The sequence below is a fragment of the Macrosteles quadrilineatus genome, unplaced genomic scaffold, assembly GCF_028750875.1.
Source record: "Macrosteles quadrilineatus isolate MER2022 unplaced genomic scaffold, UCM_ALF_1.0 Scaffold_7__1_contigs__length_78375512, whole genome shotgun sequence".
Taxonomy (NCBI): domain Eukaryota; kingdom Metazoa; phylum Arthropoda; class Insecta; order Hemiptera; family Cicadellidae; genus Macrosteles; species Macrosteles quadrilineatus.
In genome coordinates, this window is record NW_026542600.1 from 69731212 (window position 1) to 69753216 (window position 22005).

Consider the following 22005-nt stretch of genomic DNA (forward strand, 5'->3'; position numbering starts at 1 on the left):
ACAACACAATATTAACGTATTCCTATTTTGGTCTGAATTGAATCTATGTGATTTTAAGTTTGGTACAAACAGCTCCAAATAATAATTTTAGGCTACAACCCAGCCGAACTCACGGAAAATACATCAGTCTTCACTGGTCTGTACAAAATTTAAAATTTTCTTTTGAGGATCTTAAATCGAAAATTTGCAGCGGTTTCGTGAGGATTACAGCTACTTTCTAAGACTAGACTTAATAATGGTTAGGTAGTTCTAGACAGAAATAGCCTACACTAGCGCTAGAAGTACAGTTTCCCGGATCTTGGACTTGCCGTACTTAGCAACAACGACGGGCTACAGCTGTAATGTAATATTACAATGCATGACAATTGGGAACATGCAATTCAACGAAGCCGAATGTTTTTGGGACGAGTTTCAACGAGCAGCCTTACTAACTGTCCATGTTTATTATCCATTAGTCGATTGACGCTCGTTCTTACGGTTATTGTAAAAGAAATTGGCCATAATCTTTGTTAACTGCCTTCAATTATTCAATTTCTTACCACAGTCTAATACAGGATTTTCTTTAGCGAATTTCCCATAGGGAATAAGCTATTACCGAAGTACTCATGGTCAGACCTGGACCAGGGATCGATTTACTTTTTTGATTTGAGGTGCATAGATGCCAAAAACACCATCCGTTAAAATACATATATATAGGTATATACAGTGTGTAAATTAAGTATTGAAACAAATCTGTATTTTTAAAACCGAAATAGATAGAAATATTCTGTTTGTGGCAATAATCGTTAACAAAGGTTCCGCAATTTTTTACATCAACGATATTTTTAACCCCCCTAAAAAGGGGTGGTAGGGGGTGACCTATTTTTTTAAAATGGTAACCCCTATTGAGTGACCCCGCTTTTTGAAGGGTTTGTCAAAAGAAACATAATGACGCAAATCCGAGGTGAATATCCTACCTCTAGCCAAAATGACAGATACTCGAAAATGGGTGCTTTTTTACAAAAAATAAATTTTGGAATACCCGCCATTTAGGCTCGGGTTTGCGTCATTGTTTTTCTTTTAACAAACCCTTCAAAATTAGGGGTCACTCAATAGGGGTTGCTATTTGAAAAAAAAATAGTCACCCTCTACCCCCTACCCTGTTAGGGGGGTTAAACAATTGTTTATCTAAAAAACTGCGGAACCTTTGTTAACAATGATTACCACAAACAGAATATTTCTATCTATTTCGTTTTTAAAAATACAAAATACATTTCAATACTTAATTTACACACTGTATATAATGTTAGTCTGTTAGCAAGATAACTCGAGCGAAAATTATCCGATTTTTATGAAATTTGGTATTAACGCGTACACCAAAATTTATTTGAATGAGTTCGCAAACCAGCATGATCGGACTATGGGAACAGTGTTTATGTGGGGTTTTATGGGGTACAAGTTAGTTTTCCCATTTTTTACCCAAAAAACTTAAATTTTAGCAATTTCTTTCCAAACCATTTTGTAGAGCTTAAAAAAACAATTAATTTAGTATATTAGAACGTTATTATGCGCCTAATGGTTACGAAGGAAATTCCAAAACAAATTTAATTTAAAATTTCCATGTTATTCTTATGGAGAATAAAGTAAACTGTTGTAGTTTGCTTGTTTGTGAACATATTTTGATCAAACTTGGAAAATAAACTTCATATTAAAATTTCATAAAAAATCGTTGACAAAGTTTGTTCATATGGTTGCAAGATACCCTGTATAATAATAATACTAATATCAGAGTGCAAATGTGGAAACACAAGGAAGTGAGGAACATATTTGACAGGAAAGAGCATCCCTTATAGGTGATTGTAGCAAACGACCAATCTATTTCCAGCCCTGGTTGGCAACTAGGAGATCTGCTACCGATTTTCAGTTTGTAACAGTTTCGAAGGCAGTAATGCCTTTTATAATTGTGATTACGGTTTCGAGAGTATTTTTAGCATTCCAGATCCCCCACGAACGTCTCATATTTTACGCTTAAAATGTATCCATTCAGAAATGTAAAACTTTTAATACATGGTTTGAATGCTATTTAAATTTTTTACATTGCACTCTGTGTATACTATTTAGTATTTTGATATATTTTGAACAATTGGTAAAAAACAGTAAAATACAACATGAGAACAAAAGATGTAAACTAAAAATCTATGTTAAAATAGTCCATTTTTAGCTCATTTGCATTGCTGCCGTTTTATCGTGAATGAACAATAGCAAAAAAATTGTCTCCAAGCAAATTTTAATTCAATATTTAGATTTGGGGAAACTTTTCCAAGAAGCATTTACCATGATAGTAAATCGTAAACGGTTAGAAAATGGTACATTTTTGTTTGTAGTAATTTATTCGTAATATGGAAAACAATCTCCAGGTCCATAACATAATTGTCCTCTCAACCTTATAAAAGAATATAATTTAAATGTATTAAATTCAAAACAACACCAAAAGCTCTTAGGTTCTTGTCAATCATAAGAAGTTAGAATGATCGGATAATACATAAGACAACTTTACGCATTTTAATCTACAATAAATTTTCTTAAAAACATCACTTTGATGTTTGTTGGTTGGATATTAAAAGTTTAGCAAAAGAAAACTGTTTTATGAACACTAGTTAATAAAAATTGCACTATAATATGCAGTCAAATATAATTCAGAATGTTAATTTTCTTTGACATTTTTCAATATTCAAAATATACTCTTATATACTTGGAGTTAATCACGATAGGTACCTAGAAATAGTAGCAAATTATCAGGAGTTTGGGTAACACCACAAAATAGGAGTATCAAAACATCGATTAGCTTATTAAAATAATTTTGAAGACTCTGTGTGGATTTATTAGTTCCTAAAACTACCATAACTAAAGACGTATCAAGGTTTGTGTTCATTAAGCAATTAGATACAACAACTAATTAAGGGGTTGTTGTATCTAAGAACCTTCTTGAGAAACTGTTTAATGATAGACTTAGCCTGGCAGTCTGCCATTTAATTAAATCTCAAGTCCCAAAGAAAACATTGAATATACTATAAATTAATTATTGATCCGCTAACGAACTATATTCTTTTAGATGATATTATTGATTTAATTTTAAATGGAATTCTACAGGTTAACTTAAGGAGTTTGATAATTATTCACAAGGCCATTAAATGTAAACGGTCAGGTAAATTACAATGTGGTAAACATTTTTACAATGACTCAAAATTCGTGTTTCTGGCTCCCGGACTATTTTGTTAGGACAAAATCAGGTTTTACATATCAATGTCAATAGTCCTTAACTATGGAATATTTGACAGAGAGGTGTAAAAGCTGTTTTTTTTCTTTGAATGACTGGTGAAGGTGGTGATGATGAGGTTTAAACATAATTATGGTGTTCCAGTAATTTATAAGTTTCACATGCAACTGTTGTAGAAAGTCTGCACCGTGAGAGGATGGAAAGAAGGAGACCCACAGTATGAGAAGACCAAGGCGGTCCTGGGCAACGTATGGGTGGGTCTCAAGGAGAAAGCCGACAAAGACAACGATGGACAGGTATGTATAGAGGTTCAATTTTTCTTATGTATCTGTTATTAAAAAAATACCTAAATAAGTATTTTATTCTTTCAAAGTTGCTGTGCTTTAGTTCCTTAGCCTGACTATATCCACAAAGATTGTTCAATTTCCTGAACCTCAATGTATCGTCCTCTTTTTTGAGTTGTCCTTTGAACAAGACATCTTCTGATCAAGGAGGCGGGGTTCTATTCTAACCTGTCTGTCAATCTCCTAATTGCTCTGTATTTGTCAATGTAGCAAATTTGTCCTGATTTATCCATGACATATGATGAATCTATTACTTTAATTATACCTTGGATGACTGAAACGCATATTGTTTCTTGAGTCCCTACTGAAGCAAACTTGATGGGTTCTATGACATTCATCCTCTCTAAAAAATGGGTTAGAGAGAGTAGCTCTTATTGACTTTCTTCATTATAAATTTCTTTCCCAAATATGGGTTTAATTTATTCCTCATAGTTCACATAACACATTGATCATTGATTTATACCTGAAACCAGTAGTGGGGCGAGAACACTTTTGTCATTTCCAATGCTTTTTCCAAAACTCCAATATATTAATTGGCCAGTCATGTTCCCTCCAAGCCCATGCCAAAATTCTGGTAACAATTTAAGACTACACCACTACATGAAACTGAGAGAGAGAAGGATGGAAAGAGTGGGGGGGGGGATCACAGACGACTGTTTACTGTAGTGGAAAAAGACTGCATTGAGATAGATGAAGAAAGTGAATCAAAGATAGCTTGGAGCTACTCACCTAATGCAGGTATTTTGAGCATCTTATGGTGTTTATTTTGACTATAATTATTTTCTGGCCCCCTTACATTTACTATTTTGTGCTGTGGCAGGTGCCTACGTAACTACTATTTCAATGCATGGCCGAGGTGGATATAGTAAAAGAAAGAACTCAAATGGAAAATTCCTGGCTCATATTAAGAGTCAAGAGCACTTGGTGGTTTGTTTCATCCCCTATAGGATGTATGTTTACATTATATGTTGTATATTCATGTTGTATGTTGTATGTAGGTGACCTGTGAAGAGTGGTGCAAAATGTGGGAGGAGTACTGCAGGGACCCCACCTCTGTCTTGGACTGGCAAAATCAGTTCCGAGACTTCATGTTCGACCTCGAAGACACATCAGGTAGATTAGCTCTTCAATAAAATGTGTGTCATTTAAATGATTTGTTCAGTTGCTAGTCCGGTGGTTAGATTATGAGACTTGATATTGAGCCCCAGGTTTAAGTGTTGAAAATCACCACCGCTGCAAACTCAGTGCTTATTTCACTTTAAAATATTGTTCCACAATCAATAAAAAGATAATTCTAGTAGGTCTCTTAGATGAGAACTGTCTATCTAGGTATTACAGATCACAAAAAAAACCATTTAAGTTTTATTGAATTAGTTTCAATTGAGTGCTTTATTTTATTAATTTTACTTATCAAAATCTTATAGAAAATGCAAAACCAAGTAATTGTATACTAAACCATATATTAAACAGTTCTTTTTGACTCCCTAGGACCCTTTTGTGAATTTGCTCCTAGCATCCAGTAATAACATGGACCAAATATGTGTCTGTATGAACATATTTTTTACTAAATCCTAAATAGCTTAAGGTACATTCAACCCATGAAATCAAAACTGAGTGTAATCGTGCTTCAGAATATTTACGTATTAAATATCATGTGTTTGGCTTATACAATTTTGAAACATTCCAAACTAAAATACGGTAGTCCCTCGATAATCTACGACTTGAACAGTTTGGTAAACCAGACTTAGGAAAAGGCCGGACAAACAAGATAACATTTCAATTTGTGAATTAGAGTGACCATTGGGTGAATTTGAGACAACCTAAGGTAACAGCAAGACCTTGGAATTGCTTTGTTGTGAGTGAGTTAAAAGCTCACCTATGTGAGTTCTGTCTTTCTGTTTTTGAGGGAGGAAATCAACCCAAATTATTGGATCATGGTGGGCAGAATTATTAATGAACTACTATCAAACCATTGTAAAATTTAAAAGAATAAGGATTAAAGGACTTTTTTAACTAGAAAAATATTTTTACTCTATTGAGTGGTATAATACTGCATTCAAGTAGGAGAGTTGTGATATGTTATTAGTGTTCCAATTAGAACACTAATTGGAAGACGATGGTCTTAATACTCTGCTAGGTTAGGTCACAGTGGAACCATTAATTGACTCTTCTCATCAATCTTATACTCAATATTATTATATTAAAAGTCAACTCTCTTTTCCAACCAAATTAAGTTATTGTTGAAATAAGCTAATTATTTCTGTATTTAAAGGTATTGTTAAATGATTTTTGTGATTAATTTTTCAATTGTCTTACAATTTTGTCCCCACATTAAAAGTTCAAAATTAGACCCTTAAAAATTTATAAACTAAAATCTAACAATTTTTGTTTGTTTGAGTTTGCACTTAAAAATTGATATTGCATTGTGAAATTGACTATTAGATTTTGAAGTAGACACCCCATTATCATGGACCAGCCCTGACCAATTTTTTTAACCAATAAAAAAAAAACATATAGTTGAATGGCCCAATAATAAAGTCTGCCACAGTATCACAGTCTTATTTTCTCTTTTAGTTTTTTTTACTGAGATTGTTTATGTGATATAAAATATGATAATTTACAATAGGTCCTTTTAGTTTGGTTTGGTAAAAAATCATGTATATGTCAGAAACCAGAAGTTTATATCAGAACGCTCTATTGATCTAAATCTTCATTCTAAACCTGGTTACAGCTTGAACATGGGAATCGAACGTCTAGTTCTGGCACAGAGAAGTAAGGTACAGAGGAAACATTCAATGGTACACTTAAGTGGTGTCTACCACTAGTGCTGGTGTCTAGAGCAAAGCCCAACACTGCCCCTTCGCTTTCACACGCTCACGGTGGAGGAAGACCCAGTACCCTGTGCGATAGGGATTTCCGCACAGTGCTTGACGTCTGGGATTTTCCTTGCTAATCACAAGTATATTTCCTGGACAACCAACTAGAGCTGAAAGCACAAGTTTCCTCTGAACCTTAATTTTCTGTGTTTCTAGTCAAAGTTTGTAACTAAAATCTACTATTAAATAAATTAAATAATATCACTTTTCAGGCTACTTCCTTTTTTGTTGTTACTAATGAGTTTTAATGTACAGGGGATGGAACGATAGATGAGGAAGAATTCACCATGATCTGTGCCAGCTACAACATAACCCCTGAGGAGTCAAAAGATGCATTCAGCAAGTTTACAGCTGTGAGTCTATGATTTATTTATTTATTGTGATCCTTAACACTATTATAAACAATATATGTAAGGTTGGGAATCTTCAACTAAGAAAATTGCAAACTAAAAAATGTTAAAATTTAAAATAACAAAGCTATGCATAGCAAAATAAAGTATCTTCTCATCATCACCCATTATCTTCACAACAACCTTAATGTGTATTGGTTTTAATCATTCTGTCCTGTCATGACAGCTAAAAACTCAGCAGTGCTGTATAAATAGTTTACAAAAGGGCACTGGAGGAATGATATTTTTAAAAGATGATCTTGTTTCGGTGACTTTGATTCAACTTGGAAGATTATTGAACAAGCTGCAACTATTGAATGGGGATTTAAAAAAAATATGGTTTATGATTGTGATATTGCCAAAGGGTGGTGTTTCATGTGAAATGAATGTGCTGTTGATTATTTCTATAAAATATGCCTGAGTTTGGAAAAAAACGACATAATGCCGTGGAAAATATACACGGAAAGAAGATCATCAACTCTTTACAATGTCTCCTACACAAGTTGGTACACCAAGTTAGACATAATTCAAATGATCTTTTATCGCAAAAGAACACTCTGTTTGAATTACTAGAGTTGCCCTAAAACAAAATTCCACAACCACAAGACACCAAAGAATGGAAGTAGGCAAAGTAAGTTGTTTTAGTGTTTTAGAATCTACTTCCTCGGTCAGTAAGAGAATGGCATTAAATGCTTTGCCGAGTTTAGGAAGAAGTTTGCTGATATAATCACACCAAGGACTTTAATATAGAGACTGGTCTTTCGTTAGTGAAAGTTATCTGAATGTTTAATTTATTATCTATTTATATGCTTGTTTCAGGTGTTGGCTATATTTGTTTTTGTCTTGTTAGTCATATTTATACATTTATTCTTAATTTGTTATAGTCTATTGTGCTATTATCATTTCTTGTTAGTTATACTATTTATATATTTTTCATTTTCTGAGACTTAGATTAACTACCAGTGGTTTTCGATAATTTAATTTATGCATGTTAGTTCTCAATGGAACGTTAGGACACTCAAAGAACTGTGTTGATTGCTGATTAAACTTAACTTTATATTAATTAACTATAAATAGGCTATTTTTCATAATATGTTGGTGCAGACAAGCCTTGTATGGTTTTTGCACCTATTGTATAATATGCATGTATCCATTAATGTTCAATAAATAAATAGAAAGATTGATTGAAAGTAGGACGTCAATTAAAACTCTAAGAAATCTAGTTGAATCCCCAACTTTCAGATCTGTTGGCAAATATTAACAATCATTTTATGGAATCTTTTTATTATTTTTGTGAAAATTTAGTACTTGATTTAATTACATTTACGTTCGATCACAAAATTACAACAACCCTATTCCTTACATATTTTTTTTCAAATTTTAGTATTCCACTATCTGATGGGGTAAATTAGGGGGTTTTATTTGTTTATTTATCTACAAAGAACCATTTAACCAACATAATCCACTCCATTCTTCTTGATCTTGTAACCCTCTCTATTTCTACTATTCTATCTTAATCTGCCTTTTTCTTGATTTCACTGTTTTGGTTTTGGCCTTCCTTATAAACCTTTTAAATCCACACGTTACATCTAGATCCTACAAAATTCTGTTATTTCTATGGGTTATCTTCTCCTCCACTCTCCCTCGTCGAAGATTAACCCAGACTTTACGACTTCTTAATGTGCTAATGCAGGAAAGTTGACATTCACCCTCTCTGTTCTAGAACGGAACCATTGAGATCGACAGGGCAAAGTTCGGAGAACTTTGGAACGAGTACCTGACATCAGAAGACACGTCAGCACCAGGCAACTTCATATTTGGGGTGACTAAATTTGAATAGGCTGATAGACTGGACCACATCTAAAGAGATACCGTACATAGCTTGTAAGTCTTTCCAAAACTGGGATAGATAAGATGGCAACGTGGGATAAGACTGTCAGTGTATTAGGGAAGCACAGATCGAGACACGTTGGAGTGGGCCATTCAATGTTGAAATGGATAAGTATTCAATCGGTAAAAATTTAATTTTCCATTATTAAGTTTTGTTATTATTCTTAGGCTTTACTTTGCGAACCGGGAAGCTGTAAATTTTCCAACGACTCATAATACATTTCTTTTCGATTTTCGCAAATCAAAGCTAACGAATAATGATACTTTCCTTAAAAAATTCGCTTTCTTTCGTGAATGTTGATTTATGCTGTGTTTGCATTGTTTATTGCTTTTTATGATTGTTTATCTAGATATAAGTTTTCTATGGTAATCGCCTTCACTTACTATAAATACTCTCATTCCCTCAAATCACATCCTTATCACCTTCCATTAGTGCTTATTGTTGTTATATGTGTAATTTAAGTGGATATATTTGTTAAATAATCAACCATTCTTAATTTAAGCTGTCGATACACTTACCAATAACATCACGATTCACTGAAATTTGATAAAATATGTTATACTGCTGTTGACTAGTCTTCAAGGGTTACTGGTGAAATAGCTAAACTTACTGTGTTCATTGTATGGAACTATTCATAAATATATTGGCCAGACTAGTTGGAGTTTTATTGTGTAACCTTACAACTTCTATAAAATAAGGGAAATATTAATACATTCAAATGTGTCGCTAAAATGTGCATCTATTCATCTAAATTGAATCTTAAACAACTGTAGTCCTTTACAGCTGAGACTTAAAGTAAATCATGTGCAGAACTGAAACCTAAAACAATATAGACAGACATAAATACTAATAAATGTTCCACACTTAAAACATTTCCAAGAGAGCTGACTAATCTCCTGATGTTGGCAGAAAGCTTTTGTCAAATAAACCAACTGACCAATATCAAACATTATGAAAAATAAGGCCAATAATGTGGTAGCTATTTCAGTTTTTGAAAGAGCTGGAATACACTGCTGCTACACTGACTATGAATAAAACACAAAAAACATTGGACGTGAAAAAGAGAACTCTCATGTCTTTAATCTTCTTATAAAAACTTAAAAGTATAAGTTCACTTCTTTACCCCAAAGATTACATCGCTGTTTGTTCTGTAGAAAACTAGCGACTACAAGTGGAAAATGCAGTGGACACTATAAAGTGTGGCAATACCACATAACAAGTGTTAAAAATAGTAAGGCAAATTGTAAGTAAGGCGATAACTATTTACTACTAATTTCATGCACTACTGCTTCACTGCATTTAAGTCCTCATCTTTCAAACAAGCTGCTCTAGAGTTATAAAAAGATCTTTATGTTTGTTGAGTTGATGTAGATTCTGTTTCAAGAAACAATAGTTTTCACTTGTTTAAGTACATAGGACAAAAAGGTTATAGTTATTGTTTAAGGATTCTTAATGGGGATGTTAAATCTGCTATAGCTTGCATATTTATAAGAAAATATATCAAGTATATGACCAACAACAACCATTGATTTGGATACTTCAAATGAACTTCTTATCCTATCATAAATAAAACATGTTTCGAAGGCTGCTTAGTGTTTAATCTCAATGAGCCTGTTGATGAGGAATAAATATTTCCCTCTTATTTCAGGATTATTTGACCAAAAGGATCATTCATAATACCAAAGAGCATTAAATAAAAAGTTTACAGAAATATTTTATTTGGTAGACAAATTTAAAGGTGGTAAAGTTACAAGAAATGAATAGTAAACATTGCAACATTCTCTACCAATAGAAAATTATTTTTAAATAATTGTCTTCACACTTCAGCTGATCTCTATAGATAAGAGCTCTCTAAGAGAGTACTTTGACTATTCTTGTAATTTAGTCATATGGTTGTGATTCAGTCCATTTCAAATAATCTTGAACTATTTCACTGTCATAAATTGAAAACAGAAACCAAGATATAATATTTTACCACTGATTGAGATTGGTCCTAACTTCCTCCCCAAAATACTGAGAAAAGTAGTCCAGTTTTTATCACGAGTGAGAGTTTAATTTTTTCAGATAAAGTCACTTCCTTTAAACTTATTTCAGATCTAGTGAAATTCAGCCATTTTAAGTTACCTTTGTTAAAACAAGCATCGATAAAGCACAAATCACAGTGTAAAATGTAAGCTATTCCCAATCATTTAGTGATTTTACCTCTTCTTACATAACATTCCTCATAAATTTCATGTAGAGGAAAATATTGAATATCAACCATTTGTTGATCATGAAATTTCTTTCGATCATATCAATCCGGCTAAATAATATATGTACAAAACAATTTAATATCTAAGCTTGCATGTTAGCAAGATACTTTCATGAAGGACATGTTGATGATTTACAAGAGTCTAGGTAAAGGCAAACAAGATATGTTTGGTAACAGTCAAGATTTACAGTAACTACTTGTAAAGATAGCTAAAATGGGTAGTAAACCTGTCTAGTATAGCAATAATAAGAAAACTTCTTGGTTCAGTAAGATCGTTTCAGAAGTTTTATTTTCCTTATAGTTTCTATAGTTATTCTCTTTATAGTTATAATGTTTGTATGAAGTTTTTGACATGTCTCACATGTACCACTACTTTGTGTTATGAAGTTTAAGTTACACAACTACAAGTATGTCAGCAAATACCTTTATATATATTTTTTATATTTTTGAGTTACAATTACAGTTGTTTATTCAGGGTGGAGCAAGAAAAATTTGTTTTTAGAATATCAAAAGCCTAAACAACAGGAAATATGTCATCTGACCGAAGGTGTCCTAAGAAAAGTAAAAACCTTTGGTTTAGTTTAACATTTTCCAACAGTTAGATAGGACTTTTGGAAAAAGCAGAGTGGGATCGCCGTTATTTCCATGCTCTCCTGCCTCACTATACCACTTGTAAAAACGCCACAAAATGACAACAAAGTTATAGAAAGCGCTATGTGTTTCTTGTCAGATAAGATTCATGTAACAAAACAGAGTTCACATCTTTAGCCTAATTAATATGTCAATTATGCTGTCTAGGCATATTATGTATAAATATTAAAAGTAGGCATTTTTAAGGTTGGAGAATATTGCTTCTGTGTTTTTAATCTATTTTTTTTATCTGAGGTTCTCCTCGTCAGCAATTAAAATGTCCACGTGGGGAACCAAGAGTCGCAAATGAGAAACTACTGCAATGATTGAGTTTGCACAGAGCGAGAACCTCTGAACAGATCAATTAAACCAGAAATAAAACCACTCTTCCTTCTTTAGGGTGCGTTCACAAAGAAAGCTGGTTACAAGCCCTTGTTGGCAAGCGCTTGCAAGCTCGAACTGGCGTGAGAAAAGTCAACATAGTATCAAGCGTGTGTGTTCACAGACAAAGCTTGTGCCGGCTAGCAAGCGCTTGTTACAAGTTCTGACAAGCACGCAAGAACGTTTCGTACTTGTTTTCCGGCGCTCGTTGACCGAACCAGGCAGAAACAACTTAACAGTGCAGTATGGATGTCGATGAGTGTTGATAGCTCAAGTATTTAGAGCTTCAAATTTCCAAAAGTAATATATTACCCACATACCTACCTATTGTGGGTTTTCCCGAGAATGTTCAATAACGGTAACCAATAGGACAAATAACACATATATGTTGATCATAGACAAACACATTTAATTCAATATTAATTAAGTGTTGGATTTTTTATGGATAAAACCTGTATACTTTTACTTTATTTACCGAGAAAATTGAAACATTTGAATATATCTCACAATATTATTTGCATCATAATTAATCAGCTACATAGGGTGTTTAAAACTCCCTTCGAGTATTTTTTAGGTGTTATTATTGGCCCAAAATTCGTTCTGGTGCATGGATAGGTTGCTTATGCTAAATCTCCCAAAACTTCACTAAAACACTTTAAATTTTCTTGAGGATGTAATTAAACGTAGTTAACTCCTTTCTCATATAAGAAAAAAAACCCACTTTGTCCAGTTTCAATTGACGAAATAGATGGTGGTGGTATTCCCCGAACCTACCTCTTCCGCGGTTAATTGCATGAACACCTACTTTCCTTCTACGAATTTTTAATTCTACATTTTCAATCAAAAATAACTCTCCATCGCTTCAGGAAGATATTGTCTCAACCAGAGCTTAGACTACTGTGAGCTTGAAATGCAAGCGTTTTTTGTGAACACACAACAGCATTCTCAAGCGCTTGGAACAAGCGTTGAAAGTAAGTTACTTATAACCAGCTTTCTTTGTGAACGCACCCCTAAAACGTATACTTGTAGTAAAACGCAGGTCAGAGTGAGGCGAACCGGGTGACCACACTAGTCATCCCTTGAGTCTATTGTGCGCTCTTGGACAGAGTCGGCCTTAGGTAGCTCCTTACTACTGAAAACTTCTCCCCCCCCCCTCCCTAATCACCATATTGTTGCTCATGATGCTAAATCATTGCAGTTCCGGCAAGACTTTTAATATTTGTTGTGTGATTTTGAGAAAGTGCAAGCCCTCCGAGGTGTGTGGCACTGTGCAGCCGCACCTTTCGCACGTAATTCTTGTGTGTAACTGATTGTGTGAGAATATAATAATATATTTTGTTCTTATTGTTTACGCAATCGCCCGCGATTGTGTAGACGGTAACAAAATATATTATTATACTTTCGCACATGCCTAAGGCCCAAGTTCCCCAACAACTTTTTTTTACTTGTATGTTGCAGCTGATTAACGTTTTGGCAAACCTCAGCTGTTGAGCTATTGTTTTAAAGAATAGGATCAAGTGGAGATGATAGATTTCTTCCACTAAAACCGCCTAAATTTTGTGAATGGATTATAATACATTTCATAACTCTCCAAAGATAACTTTGTTCCCTAGGAAGAGAGGATAGGTTCATTGTTAAATTGGGATTTTATGACTTAGTGCCTTCAGGTTGTATGGCCACTGCACACAGTACAAGCTTAATGTGAGGCTGGTATTCTAGTATCGCTGGCTCTACCTAGGAAGCCAATGTGGGTAGCCCCACAGAGAAGTTGATTACAGAAGAAACATTGAATGCTACACTTAAGTGGTGTCTAGCAATAGTCCTTTTGTCTAGGGCAAAGTCCAACACCGCACCTCTTTTTTTAAAAAGCTTTATTTTGCTTTCATTGAATCCGCAATATCATTTGGCATAAGTGTTTATGGTGGAACATCAAAGAAAAATTTAGATAGAATTTTAATTTTGCAGAAAAGAGCAATAAGACTAATGTTAAATTTAAACTGGGATGTTTCCGTACGTGATCATTTCTTAGCCATCGGTATAATGACTGTGTACGGCATTTATGTTTTCCATACCGTTCTTTTAACTAAAAATCTTTTGTCTGAAAGTATGTTACCTAAACTAGGGGATAACCATGAATATGGCACCCGGCATAGAAACAAAATTGCTGTTGGTGCCCATAGATTGGAATTTTATAACAAAAAACCGTCATGTGCTGGAAGAAAATTTTTGGAAGGGCTTCCAGAGTGGTTGAGGAAAATTGAGGATTGTAAAAAATTTAAAACCCAGCTTAAAATATACTTAACACAAAAAGTACTGTATAATTTTGATGAACTGTACAGCTGATAATATGTTGTAAGTTTAGGTAGTTTAATTTTGACGCCATTCAATGCATACTTGTATGATTTATGAATAAAGTTATTTTCAATTCAATTCAATTCAATTCTTGGCCTCATGTACTACAACAACGCTCACGATGGAGGAAGACCCTATGCAATAGGAATTTGCGCACAGTGCTTTCCCCCGGGCTCTTCCTTGCTCGTCACAAGTATATTTCCAGCACAACATACTATAGCTGGAAGCGTACGGTCGTCCCATAAGCGAGTTTTCTCTGTACCTTACTTTTCTGTGATAGCCTCCAAAAGTCAAACCCATAAAAAGTGTTCCCAAAACTATATTCTACTGCTTTAGTCAAAAAATAAACTTATTACAACAAATGTCATTTGATAGTAGTGCATTCTTCCATGCAACCAATTGTTCTTGTTTGGATAGAACTATACATGTTTTGCATTATTATTTTTAAACATTAGGTATTGAAATAATAACAACAAATAACAATAAAATTATATTGTTTATCTACAACATGTATGTACAGAAAATAGTAAGAGAGCTCAAAATAATGGCACTACACTAACTATAGACTAAGAATGGATACAATTATCTGTATGGTTTAAAACCATTAAAATATTAGTTTTTGCCAGTTTTTATTTGTGTAACCTCATTATAGTAATGCCAGTAAAGGGATATGTGGTAAATTATAAATAATCACTAAGTAAAATAAATATGTGTGTAATTATGGGATTTGATCCACATGACTTTGTCTGTTGAACACCCTGTATATCAATATAAAGTAAAATAAGAATATGAAATGGTCCAGTTATATGAAAATTATTTCTATATTTTTTTTCTAACAATTCTGCCAAGATTTTAAATATGATGGCACTTTTAATATCAAAATAATAAGCATAGCTTTATTTTATTGCTAGACAACAAAGGTAAACTGATACAATTTCGAATATGATATGCATATCGATGAGCAATGATTATAAATAACATTGAAAACACTGATGAAATAAATACAAATAATATTAATTATATCCTTAAAAGTCGGTTGCATAGAATTAAAACACACTCTCATCACAATAAAACTGCAATCCACTTAAACATTTTCAACTTATAGTACTAATGACTAGTTCAACTTCAACCAAGGGGATTCAAAATAAACATAATTCAAAGGTTTTATAAAACTTATGCCACCATTGAACTACTTTGAAACATTAGATAACAGTAAAGAAAATAGTAAAACAGAGCGCCTCTAAGTAATAAAATCCTAAGTCATGCAAGGTTTTGTTGCTCACTTTAGTTCTTACAATATTTTCAATACTCCATCAATATGAAACCCCCTGAGGTAGCTAACTCTGTGGTACTATAACCTCCAGTGAATAACAGAGATCAGGACTAGAAGCAGGACTATGTGAAGGGAACACCCTGAGAACACCGAGTGTGTTCCACTGTCAGCGTGTTCCTGGACATTGTACCACACCGGACGTCCAGACAACGGCTGAATAGGACGAGCATTGTGTGTCATGAAGCCCTCCGATGATCTCAACTTGCGGAACGCACTGAGCTGTGGAAATGAAAAAGTACAAGGTAGTCTACAGTCAAAGTAGCTTGTAAAATCATAGTCTTTGCAAGGAAAGGTAAGGTGCAGAAAAAACATTCAATGGTACACGTAGGTGTCTAGCACTTTGTTGCTGGTGGCTAAGGAAAAGCGCAACGTCCCCTTTGCCCTCATGTAATACATCACTCACGGTGGAGGAAGACCCTGTGCGGTAGGAATTTCCCACAGTGCTCGCCGCTCAGGCTCTTGCTTGCTTGTCAAAAGTAAATTTCCAGCACAACATACTTAGAACTGAAAGAGTTTTCTCAGTAACATACTTATCTTACAGGTATTTTGGTACTATATTTCTAAATCCTTCAGTGTGTACCTATATTATAGTTTTCAGATCGTATGGCAATTATTAAGAAATGTTGATCTTATTAATGTTGCTTTATTGTCATAGGAGCCAAGGCACCCAGACAGCTACCCTGTACCTGAATTATTTAACCCGGGCCCCATGGTGTAGGCCGGAGCTTACACACCAACCTTAGATCCACCATGGGTGGATGACTTAAGGCGGTTTCACACTGGCGTCCGCGGACGATAATTTCGTCTGCGGACGGATGAAATGATTCGGATGGATGCTACGCGCCCCCTTCACATTGCGAGCTACGTTTCAAACGTCCACTCATTCGCGCATGCGCATAGGGAAGTTGGCCATTCCTACTACAATCATAGATTAAACATACTTCCTCTTACAACTCAGTGGAGGTGTGCAAACTGTCTGAGCCTTCTGTCCCATGGTGTCAACCCGGATTTTCTGTTCTGTGGCTTGATTCAAGTAGTGATGATAGTTTACGACGAGGTTGTACTTTTGTACTCATTATCAAAAAGGAGAAAGTGGGTTCATCCGATTAACAGAAAGCGGCAGCGATTTGGTGAATCATTGTAATAATGCAAATAATCATATTAATACAAATCATTGTAATAATGATTTACTGTACAGTAATTCGTATAAATATACATGGTTATTGGTTAAGATACGTACTATCTCTTTGGAGTTTAGTCGCAATTTCCAACCAAATTTTATCTTTCTCTTGTTGATCTCTATAAATTTCTATAGTTGTATGCTAGATAACTGGGTAGGCACGGACAGCCTCAATTAATTCAGCCATAACAAACAACAAGGGAGGACACGAAAGATGAACACTATGGCTGTAAACAGAAACTACTAAACACTGTGATGCGAGTGACACATGACTCGCTGAGAGCTACACGTGGTTTGGTGCTCTGTCTGCGCATGCGCGAGGGCGTGATCGTCCGCGGACGTTTTAGAAAAATCGCTCCCAGAGCGATTCCGCCAAATCGTCCACGGACGAATTTCTGCATCCGCGGATGGACGCTACGTTTCAATGGGCGGTGTGAACGGTCCCATCTGATAACATGGACTGCGATTTATTTTCGCATCCGTCCGCGGACGAAGAAATCGTCCGCGGATGCCAGTGTGAAACCGCCTTTAAGCTCATCAAGCTCACCGGCTGCTGAAGCACCCCTTCGGAAAGAGGGTTGCCCCTCAATCCTAACCAGGGATACCAGTTACTTATTCCTTACGTACACTCAAAATGAGTTCCACCCGGGCCGAAACCCTGATGGACCATTATGGAATGCCCTGAACGTAACACAGTGCAAGTTCACCCGGGACCTATCCAATCCCTGAGAGGCCGAAGCCCGCCATCAAAGCCAGGAGGAAGAGGACCGTCAGCAAGCCGACGGGGAACCCAAACCCCCTATTAACAGCATCCTCATTAACAGCATGAATGAAAATTCTATTTCAATCTGCTGAATGTGTAGTCAGTGATAGACATTCTCGGGTATTCAAAGAACCTATCGCCGCCTTTCCCTAAGCTACAGTATTAGATGATGGTATTCCTCAAACACTGTTCTCTTTTTGTCAATTGGATGTGCCCCCATTGACCCATGTGCCTCTTATTTATAAAACAGGTTTTTCCATAACAGACAATTATCAGATAGATGCAATATGTCCTGTGGGTCTGCACAGTTTCTCATCTTGAACTACTGATACCTACAAAGGGGGAAATTCGATGAGCAATTGCCTCTTCCCTTTGGCTCATGTGCCTCTTATTTATAAAAAGGTTTTTCCATAACAGACAATTATCAGATAGATGCAATATGTCCTGTGGGTCTGCACAGTTTCTCATCTTGAACTATTGACACCTACAAAGGGGGAAATTCGATGAGCAATAAGAAGATTGCCTCTTGTATCCTAACCCCCCTACCGCTTATGTGTTGCTCAGGTACCTCCTGACACTCACCGCTCTTATCGTACCTCAGGCCTAATACTTGACAGAGAGGTTGGATAAGCTCAACAGAGAAGTAATTTACAGAAAAGTGTTATTTTAAAGAGTAAAAGATAGCTGTGGTTAATTTAGTATTGTTTCCCTGATAAATGAAAAAAGATTATTATACTGTATTAAATTATAGTATTGTAATTCTCTTGTTACTCTGAGCCAATATTAAGTAAGCTTTTGTAACTATTGTCCTAAAGTAAAAATATAGTTATAGAGCAAACATTTATATCCCGATTTATTCAACGATTTCTATCCCTTAAAAGGTATTTGTAGAATATGTGCAGGGTTAAAAAGGGGTGCGGGATGGAGGTGCCAAACGGGATTTTTGGCTCTGACACCTGATATCTTTCATACTTCTTCTTTATAGAGAAAACTTACTCTATTTAATTAAATTATTTTTGCACAGTATTATGGCAAGGTTTAAAAACCCACTTAAACATGATATGTCAAAAGATACTCAGGATATAATGGGAAAATTCATGCGGGATGAAATGGGTTTTCCATTTCATCCCGCATGAATTTTCACTTTTTTTTGGTCATGTAGATACACTGTATATGAGGTATGTTGTTGTTTACCTGTTGGTGTGAGAGGTATATCGGATGTTTGAAGTCTATCCAGGTGACCACTTCCAGGCAAGGTGGTGTGGTCAGCGACCCCTTGTAGGTAAAGTATCGTTCCGTGTTGAAAGGCAGAAGAACGTTTAAGCTGAGACGCAAGTCCAAGTGTGTGCGAGTGTTCGGGAACTCAATCTCGGGAAACTTCCTAATGATTTCCGAGTAGACGACATTGTCATTGTTGGCATCATCCAGCTAAACACATCCAACAGGTCAAATAATGACGATTAAAAATTGAGTAGCCTACTAATATCAAATTAACAGTATCAGCAAGTCAGGACATAAGTTACTTTCTCCCATTAGCTTGACAACAACCTTTATAATAATAGGTAAACGTTGGTAGTACCTAAGTGTGTCATTTTATGGGTAAAAACACAAAAATTACAAAAACTTGACAATACTTTCTCCATAAACTATGTACCTATAGGGGAAGAAAGTAAAAGTAAACCATAGGAATTTCCGCACAGTGCTGGCCATTCGGGCTCTTCCTTGCTCGTCACAAGTATATTTCTGGCACAACATACTAGAGCTGAAAGTGCATAGTCGTCCCGTGAGCAAGTTTCCTCTGTGTACTTCTCTGTGATTTTTTTTCAAAAGGCTGTACTGAACAGATTAAGCGAAGTTAGGATTTATAAAGGCTTACTGTACCACCAAATAGACATATTAGAATAAACAATGATCCAAACTTATCATAGAACTGGTTAAAATATGTTTTAAAAATCTAACACAAAGGCCAACCTCATAAAATAGAGCGAGGACTAGTAACCCATCTTTGTATTCCATAGCCTTCTCCATGGTGGAATAGTCAGTCTTGTAAAACACCATATGAAGCTCCATGGGGTAGCTGGAACATCATTTATAATACAATACAGGGTGAACATCCCAGAAACTATAAGATTTAGAGAAAGTTTACGTTTACTGGGAAATATGATTGTGGTCATCCAGTGGTTTTTGTACCTAAATAATTTATAGAAATCTCAGTTTTTTTCAAAGCAACAGGGAATTTTGACCATTTCAAGGTCTTTCACGCCAAGCAAAAGTTTTAAACACACTATTAGTGCTTCCTTTGTTTTGTCTGTTTGTTTATTTTACAGTAGACCTCGTACAGTTACCATGACTGACAGAAACACAGGATATTATCTTTAAAAACGTGAAAAGCTTGGAAGTTTGAATTTAAATGTTAATCAATATAATATAGCAACTAAGTGACAAATATACTAACTTAATTTTTTACATTATTATTGGAGTGAAACATTCATATCTTAGTGTCTAAGATAGTCAAAGTAAGAGACAACAATGAATTGCCACTGATAAAAATTCTGAAATGTTCTCTCTCCTCCAAAAGTATGTTGAAATCAATCCAATCTTATTGACCAATCCAAACATCACATAATTACCTGTGATTGTTGATAGTATCTTCACTTCCATAACTGTCATTGTAGCCCCAATGAAAGTGCAGTTGGGCAAACTGATACTCTCCTGGTAGTGGACCACCTGACACAGTTACTGGAGTGCTGTGGTTGAACTGCAACATCACTGTAACACAACATCAACATCAAACTGATACTTTCCTGGTACAGTAGACTCCCTCTTATCCGTACACCTTTTAACCGGACATCGATTTAACCGGTCTACACCCGGCGGAAACAGCATCTCTTTAACCAGACAATTTTTATCACCACATCGGTATAACCGGACTAGATCAGCAGGAAGTGGGCGATACTGAAACGACTGTTCTCGTGGGAAATATTTGAGACCAGTGATCACCTCCGTTAAATAAAAATCCTCTCCTAAATTTAAGTAAAATACTGTATACAGTATGCATTTAAACGGTCGGTTTTAATGAGTTTTTGGGGACGTTGGTTTAACCAGAAAACCTGTTATCCGGACTGTCCACGGTCCCGAGGAGTCCGGATATGAGGGAGTCTACTGTAGTGGAAGTGGACCTTCTGACACAGTCACTGGAGTAACAACAAGACTCCTGACCCTAATGTATACCCTGCGAGGACCACAAGAACTTAAAAAAAAGTTACATTGTAAAACTTAACTTTGTATTTTAAAAGTAATTTGCACTCTGTGAATGGCTGAACTCAATAGCACCATTACTGGATACTGAAGATCAGCATATGTCGGTGGCTCACGTCAACTAAGATGATTTTGGTTATAAAACTGGCTACAAATTTAACATGTGGATGGAATGTCTAGTTAGTCAAAGATAGCACTCTTTTTCAATAAAAAAATGGCAACAGCTGGACCATGGATGAGATGTTTGCTTCAGTAACCAAAAGTCAATGATATTATATTTAAATAAAAATATTTTTCATTCAGTTAACTGACAAAGAGGGCTTCCTTGCACTGATTATAGCACTCAAAGTAACTAATAACTGCATTTATTTATTTGCTTTTGCCGCACTCATTTTTTTGCCACACTCCAGTATTTCAACCAAACGAAAAGACAGCGTATCCGAATTCCGATACCACTACCCAGAACAACTAAAATGGACAAGGAATGGAACTGGAAAGTGTGGATTCATCATACAGTACAAAATGTATATACATGAATAGTATTGTTACTTACTACCTAAATTAGCAATAAGAAACAGGTAATCATTAAAAAATACTATGCATTATTAAAAATTGAAATTACTAAAGTCTTCTATACTGTAATGTGCAATGTCAAGTAAGAATGCCTTCAGGTTTTTCCTAAGTTTTTGTTTTTTTTTAGTTTTTTTTTAAAAAAGGTAGGAAGTTTTCTAAAAAAAACTAAATAATTATTACCCCTTGTGTTATAATTATGCACAGGTAATTCTCGAGTCCCAGTACGGTAATATGGAAAAAATATTTAATTGTTTCAAAAATATATAAGGCGTGAACTGTAAAAATACCCATCCCTTTAAAACAAGATTTGACGAACTGGTCATATTTTAATTTATGTATCAATCTAATTTTTTTTTGTTTTTTTTTTGTATTTTCAAAATCATTTAAATTTATTTTTTTTGTCCCACCATTAACACTAATTCCATACTAAATATGTGATTCAATATGATCATGATATATCATTTGTGAAGGACTGATCCTTCACAAATACAGGGTGATTGATATAAGTGTGCCAGCCGTTTTATTCGA

The 22005-nt window shown here is 35.0% G+C and overlaps 2 protein-coding genes across 2 annotated transcripts in view; one reads left to right on the plus strand and one right to left on the minus strand.

Annotated features, from left to right (window-relative positions):
* Positions 1-9411, plus strand: part of LOC128998517 (calexcitin-2) — an 81151-nt gene extending 71740 nt beyond the window's left edge. The window contains exons 5-8 of the mRNA XM_054424688.1: positions 3433-3552; positions 4599-4713; positions 6732-6829; positions 8589-9411. Coding sequence (XP_054280663.1) covers positions 3433-3552; positions 4599-4713; positions 6732-6829; positions 8589-8705 — 450 coding nt within the window. The 3' untranslated portion in view covers positions 8706-9411. The remainder of the gene's footprint in view (positions 1-3432; positions 3553-4598; positions 4714-6731; positions 6830-8588) is intronic.
* Positions 9412-14847: 5436 nt separating this feature from the next.
* Positions 14848-22005, minus strand: part of LOC128998144 (carbonic anhydrase 2-like) — a 77280-nt gene continuing 70122 nt past the window's right edge. Inside the window, exons 4-7 of the mRNA XM_054424147.1 lie at positions 20277-20415; positions 19618-19723; positions 18841-19074; positions 14848-15922 (exon numbers count right to left, since the gene is read on the minus strand). Of these exons, the coding sequence (XP_054280122.1) occupies positions 15722-15922; positions 18841-19074; positions 19618-19723; positions 20277-20415 (680 nt within the window). The 3' untranslated portion in view covers positions 14848-15721. The remainder of the gene's footprint in view (positions 15923-18840; positions 19075-19617; positions 19724-20276; positions 20416-22005) is intronic.